Here is an 8,485-nt window from a genome sequence, read left to right on the forward strand (position 1 = left end):
ATGATGTTTTTACTATGCTATGCTATTCATATCTTAAAAATGTTAAATTCATGTTTCACCCTAGTATGCCAATGCTTGCTTTGTCATCACCCATGATATGAGGTTTGTTTGTGAAATGCTCAGTGTAAGCCATAGAAAGAAGGCACATAGGCATTTGTTACCATTTCATGTTTATTTTCATCCATAGTAATGCATATGGAAGACAACTAGCTCTATAAAATTGATGTGACGGGTTGCTTTTTCTTCAGTGTGCAAATTATAACCTGACATGGGTAACTCCATGCATGCATCTTCTGCCTGTCATTGTCATTGGAATTTTCTGCTTCTCTGTTTAAATCTTTTTCTACAAGAATGTTGTGCTGCAATTGCTTACTTGTCTGGTTGTCACATTATAGTGTGGCCATTGTTTCTGGTGGTATGGCACATGGCTGGGAGGTGTAAGTGGCTAGTTCTGTTTGAGTTTCTTATTTCTTCTATATGGTCATTTATTACTGTCATATATTGTTCATTCTTTATGTTATGTTTAACAAAAGGATTAAATAAGCAATTGAGATTTGTATTGATTGTGAACATGTGCATTCTCTTATTAAGCCTCTTTCTCAACTTTCTAAAAGCTTGATAAATTATTCAAATTTTCACAAGCCACATTAGTCCAGTGTATGTGTTTTTGTCTTCCAATTGCGCTTCATTAGTTCTCAAAAGACCAGATGTACTTATTCATGGCACTGGTTAGTTACCCTTCTAGGCCGCTCCATTTTCTATTTCGTTCTCCATCAATGGTCAGTGTCAAGTGCTAATGTTGCTGGACTCTCAAAACCGTCATCATTGGCTTTTTCTTACTCTTAACCTGAACTCCTCCTATGGGTCTTATTGCAAGAAACTGAGAAAGATGTGTGACCATTCACTTGAAGTGTCCACTTCCCCGATTCTGTCCCAACATTTTGCTAAAATTTTTGTGCTGAATCTCTTAATTTTTTTAGTGTTTTTTTTAAGTTCATTAACACTTGTTATTTCCATCTTTGTGCTTACTCTTAAGTGTGCATGTGCTCTACTTTCTAGTCTTTCTCTCTCTGAAGTTTGCACATTTTCTCCATGTTGGTGTGAGTTTTCCACTGTGTATTTCGGTGCTTCTCCCACATCTTAAAAACATATGTGTCAGACTAATTGATGACTGTAATTTCACCTTGTAATGAAGTGCGCCCTGATCTGGTTTGGTTCCTGTCTTATGCCCAGTGCTGCTGGCATAGCCTCCTATTGCCCGTCAACTGGATTAAGTGGGTTCCAATGATGAGTGGATATTTATGAATTTACATAAAACATGTGGCTTGGATGCCAGCCTGGCAAGATGATACCAAGGGTAAAAGCAACACGGTGGTGAGGTAGGTTCAGGTTAGAAAGGAGGATTCGTAATAATAATAATATGGGCCAGCATCTGCTACAGGACACTACACTCCTCAAAGATTAGGCACCCATTACAGGGGTTGCTTAATTATGAAGGACAATGCTATAGGATGTGGCATCTGTTACAAGAGCCATACACCCTAAATGCTGTGGAGGTGATTACCCTGAGGGCACATCCAATTTTTGGGGTGGAGGCATGAAGCTGTAAGTGTTTCCCCAAATTAACGAATGGCAACACAATCCTTGTGGTCACTCTTGAAAGGCCAGGGCCCAAGAATTCAGGGAGACTTGGGGTTGCCAAAAGGATTTCTGTAAAGAAGGCTTCAGGACTTTCTGGGAGGCATTCCTCACCTCAGAAGTGATCCATGGTTTTTGAAAGACATGTCTGCCAGAGAAGGCATAAAGCCACCCCTTAACTAAATGACTTTGATTTTGGGTTCGGAAGACAAGAAACTGACAGGCTCAATCAATGAGGGAGATGGTGTGGCTAGTGATACTAAGAAAGAGCAGACAAGAGTTTTGGAGGAGAGTTGTTAGGTGAAAATGCACTGTGTTGTGTTTTGAATATCTAATACCCCTGCTAAAGCTTCATGGTGTATTAATAACCCTTTGATTCTGAATATACTTCATTGTCTGGGAATTCTGTTCTGGGTGAGGGTGGTACACAGAGGTGTCCCCATCACACATATAAAAATGTTGCATATATTAAGCGAATTTATCTTGATGTTCGAATGCAGAGTGCAGACCCACCTCTCTGTCTGTCATTTTTTTTTTTTGCATTTTATTGATTTTTATTAAAATCAAATAACATTCCATACAAACAAGTCAAGTTTTACAAAACTAGGTTTGAAACTAATCAACTCCCACCCATGAGAAAGAGAGCTAGGTCAGCAGAGTAAAACTTTAAACTAGTAAAAATAAGTAAATAGATAATTTAATAAATGAATAAAAATAAATAGAATAAAAAAAGAAGGGAGAGAATCTGCTTCCTCAATTAAAATGCTTATTCTAAAATGTTATTTATCAGATCCTGCCAGGTTTTGGAAATGTTCTGCACAGATCCTCTAAGTGAGAATTTGATTTTTTACAATCTCAAATAGTATAAAACATCAGTTACCCCGACTTAAAAGAGGTGAGTTAGGATTCTTCCAGTTGAGCTAGATAAGTCTATGTGCCAATAGTGTAGTAAAGACAGTTACAGTTTGTTTGTCCTTCTCCACTTTGAGCCCATCTGGGAGTACACCAAACACAGGTGTTTGTGGATTAGGAGGGATTGTGACGCTAAAGCTGTCTGAAAGGCATTTAAAGATTTTGGTCCAGAATGACGTTAATTTGGTGCAATTTGGTGTCTATCATTTTTTAATGAGTGTTCTATCCATGCCTTGAGATAGCAATGTCACTTTCACACTTTATTCTATCGTAACTCAGACTGAAAGTTCTGAAATCTTAGTCATTACTTTATCTATTGTCACACATGTACACATGGGAGACAACTAGAGGGACCAATCAAAGGTAATTCCATGACAGGCCAGGGGGCAGTGGGGTGTGCTAATCTTTCTTCTGATATTCCTGCAGATCAAATACAGGAAATTCTGCTGGAGTCTGAAAATGTCATCTCCCGTTCCGGCCAGGATGATGTCACTTCCGCCAACCTGCCTTAAAACACCAACAGCCTCCCTCTGTTCTCAGTTTGATCTTGGAGTCAATTCTGTACACAACTGTGCTACAAACTTTGCATTTTGCAGCCTGGATTCAAGTACGTGGGTGGTTCCCCCAAACCTTTTTCTGTGTGTCGAATTGTATCGTTTTCACACTATTAACTTGGTCTGTTAATTTCACTACCATGATAGTTTCATTGTCCTTTTATCTTATAATTGTGTGTTTTGTAAAACTTATTTTGGAATTTGTTGATAACAGGGGCAGACCTACCATATGGTTGTCCTGGGTATGCGTCCAGGGGCCATGATGGCAACAATCCTCCCCACCACATAATGAAAACTTTGAGTCTCTGTGCACCGAATGCAAGAAAAGGGAAACACTGTACAGCATTAAATTACCAGGTACCCACCCGCCCCGCTGCAGTGTTAAAGTTATGATCAGTTCTCTGTTAAGGAGCTAAGTCACACAGATCTTAATCTGGACTTGGCTCCTAAAATGTGTTTAGTTTACTTTAAAGCGTCTCTTTTATCTGTCTGTCCTGTATTTATTGATATTTACTGTATTTTTCTTGAACTAATCATTTCCATATTTAATAAAGTACTCTAAGTTTATGTGCACTGTAAAGAACCTTGTCATGGTGCATACTGCTGCTCCATACAATAAGGAAAGGCTGACTCTGTGATGGGTGGCATGGTGTCACCTCTCCAGCCCAGTCACGGCCTCTGTGTAGTTTGCTCATTTAAACCATGTCTGAGTGGGCACTCCAGGTATCACCCCAAATCACAAAGACGTATTTGTGAATTGGAGACTCTGCATGAGTAAAGCAAAATGCTGGCCTTCTGTCCAAGGGGTTGTTGCTGGTCTTTATGACTTGAGGCTGCAGGTTAGGTTCCAGCTTTGAGAGCCTTACTTGGACTAAATGTATGGATAGATGATTTATTATAAAGGGTAGGAACATTGAAGCTCAGTGAGCAATTGAAAGCAGAATTCAGTTTATAGAAAAGTGTATAATAAGAAGCAGCAAGTATAGGACCCTAAAGGGTGGGTAAATACTGCTGATGTAAAATCAAATGACTGTCCTGTAATGCCCACGGTGCCTACTGTTTATCTGATGTTTCATGAAGTGCTCTTTTGGCACCTGCAGCTACTCTGTTGCCTGTATTGTTGTCCTGTTGTTTCACTGTGGACTCATATAGATTAAATTAATAACTGGAAGCTTTGTGAGTCTAAATATATTTATATATTTTTTTATTTAAAATGGACTAACATGATATTCTGTTTTGTATACTACCGCATAGACATTCCTATTATATTGACAATACTGTACGGATAATTATCAGTTAATAACAAATGTGGTGCAGTAGTTAGTGCAGATGCCTCATAGATCCAGCTTTCTGTATTTGAATCTTGCATCCGGTTGCTGTCTATGTGTTGTCTCATCTTCTCCACATGTTTGCGTGAAATTTCCTCCAGGTACGTTGGTTTCCGAGTCAAATCACCAAAAGCACACTGGTTCTACTGACTGGCAATCCCAAATTGTCTCTATATGGGTGTGGGTGTGTGCATGAGCACACCACATAATAGATTGGGCAAAGGCGGTCTCCTGCCTTGCATCCAAGAACTGCTGGCACAATTTCAGGCCCCCCATTGCTATGAAGTGGATTAAGCAGTTTGACAATGTTATGTTATATAATGAATAATGGGAGTGTTTGTTGTAGCTCAGACTAGAGTCAAAGGAGCAGCTCCACACTTCCCCGGACTCCAGGTCCACCTGAAGTGATGGTATCTAATAAGAGGAAGGTGGGCAGAAGATGCTTTTTTCTGGCAGATTCAGTGGTGCAACACTTTTTGCTGCTGGTTCAGCTACAAGATGAATTCTTTCATAACCATTGCAACTTTTGTCATGTGTACCTTTTCCTCTAGAAAAAAACAGCTGCATTTTGCATTTTTTAACATATAAAATGACCAAAATAAAATTACATAAAATAATCCTCGTAATTAAAATTGCTGTTAGCTGGGAAAACAGAAATTAGGATACAGTGGACCATAAGCAGGCTTGAACACCCCAGCTGCTACTGGAGGCATGTGTGGGTATGTCATTCCTGACTTGTGATTCACTCCTCCATGGACGAAACACTTCCACTTAAAGCACATTACAATGAGGGCTGTGCCTTTGGGATTTCCTGCTTTTGCTGGCTGACAAGGCTGAAATTATTCTAAGGCTCTTTATTACAAAGAAAAAGTTCAACAGTAGCATGCTAAAAATGTAAACGGCTAGTTAAATGGAAAGGGCGTAATATTTCTTGCATGTAGCACATTTTTTTTAATATTGCTGGATATATTCAGGGTTAGTTTGATGGCACAGCATTAGGCACTGCTGCCTGAAAGGTACAGACAAATGAGTTCAAGCTCCAGAGCAGCCATTGTCCTTGGGGTGGTTAGTTCTGCTACCCTCCGGGCACTGCCTGTATGGGGTCTGCATGTCCGGGTACTAATGATTGTCACCCACATCCCAAAGATGTGTTTGTTTTGAGTTAATTTGTGACTCTATAGGAGTGATTGTGCCCTGTGATGAAATCATGCCCTGTTTAGGGCTTGTTGCCACCTTTCACCACAATCCATCTTGGAGTCCCCAGTACCCTTTGATCCTGAAATGGATTAAAGCCATTTGAGAATGTATGTATGATTGCATTAGGAAGATTTTTTTTTTTTAATGAATTCCATTTCTTTCTATTTATAGTATCAACACCCTCTACTTAAAAAAAAATGAGGATAAGATTTGCAAATATGAAGACTTGTGTTCTGGAATAGGGCACTGCACTGAATAAGATGTGGCCTGAATATAAACCAGCCCCAATCTTGGGACGCCTGTCCTCACTGTCCGATTCGCTTCAAATGCATTGGCTGGAATTTCCTTATCTCTTAACTGTCTGCTATCCCACATTGTGATGTTCTGTACTCCAACTAAAGAGCTGCTGAGTATTTCAGCTGAATGAAATGTTTCTGTCAGGGCGTGATGGCAATAAGTCAGATAGTACAAGTTAAAATGGGAATTGATGGTCATCTCAGCCACTAGCACACTACAGTTTCATATACCAAGGGGAGCATAGAGATCTGGATTTACAGTAGCTGTTTTTTTGCTTCTATGAGATAATTTCTGACAATAAGGTGACCTTTCATCTTTGAAAATGTGTCATTTAGCTTTAAGTTTTAACTGAGCATGGAGTTTCTATCCACCTATCCATTTACTAAAGTTTCTTCCTAGCACATATTGAATACATGTTAATGGAGAAAAAAAATCTCCTTCACGTCAAGAAGAAGATCCCATTGTGAATGAGTGAAGGAGGGAGGGAGGGAAGCATGTGCTTAAATTTGCCCTGAAATCAATGGAGCCCCATTATGGGGTTGTTCTTGGATAGGCTCCAACCCTAGTAATCTTAAACTGGTTTAAATGGGCTTATTGATGGACAGATACCTATTAAAACATTAGAAAATATATAAACCAGAAAAGAGAATTTAAGAGTTTGGCTTCTTTGAAAACCTAATGCCTAAATTGTCTGAATATGTCGTTTGGTATATTTCTAAGGAATATTAGTATCTGCACTTTAGAAACATTGATGGTTTCTGCCATTTGTCTTTTACTGCCTAGATAGTCTCCAGCATCCCAAAACACTTAATCTGATAATCAGATTTTGAACTTGTAGAAAGAGATTAGTAACTTGATGAGTGATCATATATTCCAAAAACAAACAAATAACTCTTCAGGTCATTCACCTTCCAAACATGCATGCTGTGAAAAGTTAAACATGTATGTTCAGTACACTCACCTCTATTTTCTCCAACTCTTTACGCTGCTGTGCCCATCTTTCAGCCATATTCTTCTCAATCAGCTTTTTCTGACCCTGAGCTGCCTCTAACTCTTTGGTTAGCCCTTGTAACCGCAGGCAGTTTGCTTTTTTCTCTTCAGAAACTTGGATGAGCTGAGCCTTAGCTTGAGCTAAAGATTCTTCAAGGTGAGAAATCTGGTGGTCATAGGCTTCTGTCATGGCTTTCCACATTTCACTGGCCCGTTCCGCATAGCATTTCCCAAAATCTTCTACCTGCAGACTGTGATGAGCATAAGTGCTCTGAGTCTGTACAGGTGCTGCAATAGATATCTGAGCTTTCAAACTGGACGAGTCATCTTGGTGAGCTTCCACCTCCAACTGGAGTTCCTGTTCCAGCTGGGCAGCTTTTTCTTTCAACCAGATCTGAGCTCTTCTCTCCTCTTCTAGTGCCTTTTTCATGTCAGAGAGCTGCTTCTTTATGGCTCCCTGGGCTTCCTGCTCTTTTTGCCTTTTGCTCCTCATAAGCTCCACTTCTTCACTTATGCGATCTTTATCCATTTCTGCTTTGTCTAACTCTTTCCAAGCATCTTCCAACTTCTGTCTTGCTTGACGGAGCTCTTCTTCAAACTCGGACTTCCATGACCTGGCATCTTGGTTTCTTTTAAGATGCTGAATTTCACCCCGGAGAAAATCATTCTCTTCTTCTAGAAACTTCACTCTTGACAGGTACGACTCCAGACGTTTGTTGAGATCCCACATCTGATACTTTTCCTGTCCAAGCTGTTGTCTACTCCCGCCAATGGTCTGCTCCATGGTTCCTAGCTAGGAATTATGATGTTTTGCTATATAAGGAAGAGGCAAAACCAATAAATGAATCAGTTTCCTCACTTTTATCCTATGCTTGCCAGCAGCCTCCTGCTTTTGTCAGTGAGAGAGTGCGTCTGATTGTTGAGTGCACCCGAGAGCCTCTGAGGCTTTGAATGACTCTCTAAGTGCAGATGGTCGGGAGGGATCTCCCTTTCATAGCCTAATTAAGTTATATGTGGGAGGGGGAAGGGGATGGCAAGAAAGTTTTGGATTAACTCCTTCGGAACTAAGAATCTTTCCAAGTTAAGATTTTCATCACTGTATGTTTATCTCTGTCTGTATCTATTATCAATATCTATATCTTTATAAAAGTTACTCCACAATCAATTTATTATCCGCAAAAAAAGTGGTGTTCTAAGAAGCATGTTTATGCCTTGTCATTAATGAATATGATAATCTTGTTTGTTATATTGCAGTAATTCAGACTTGTCTGACAATATTAAACATCAACTCTGTGCTGAATTAAGCCCTGGGTTTAAAATTGTACAATTTAAAAATTTTAATACTACAGGACTAATGTACACAGAGAGCCACATGAAACAGTAAAATGCTATTCCATGCATCTGGGCATATTAATCAAGTCACTTTAAATGTAAGAATATAATTTTCTAATTTATCTTCTGCTCAAACAAAGTGAAAGTTTCAGTAAGTTTATTGTATTCATTTACATACATCATCTAAAAGCCTCCACATTTTTAGTTTTTATCTTGTTTTTCAAATCTGTATATAGT

General features: G+C 39.3%; 1 protein-coding gene across 1 annotated transcript in view; it reads right to left on the reverse strand.

Annotated features, from left to right (window-relative positions):
* nes (nestin) overlaps positions 1-7,876 on the reverse strand; it is a 46,946-nt gene extending 39,070 nt beyond the window's left edge. The window contains exon 1 of the mRNA XM_039751138.1: positions 6,888-7,876. Within this exon, the coding sequence (XP_039607072.1) occupies positions 6,888-7,700 (813 nt within the window). The 5' untranslated portion in view covers positions 7,701-7,876. The remainder of the gene's footprint in view (positions 1-6,887) is intronic.
* Between the last annotated feature and the right edge of the window lie 609 nt (positions 7,877-8,485).

Source organism: Polypterus senegalus, chromosome 1 (assembly GCF_016835505.1).
Source record: "Polypterus senegalus isolate Bchr_013 chromosome 1, ASM1683550v1, whole genome shotgun sequence".
Taxonomy (NCBI): domain Eukaryota; kingdom Metazoa; phylum Chordata; class Cladistia; order Polypteriformes; family Polypteridae; genus Polypterus; species Polypterus senegalus.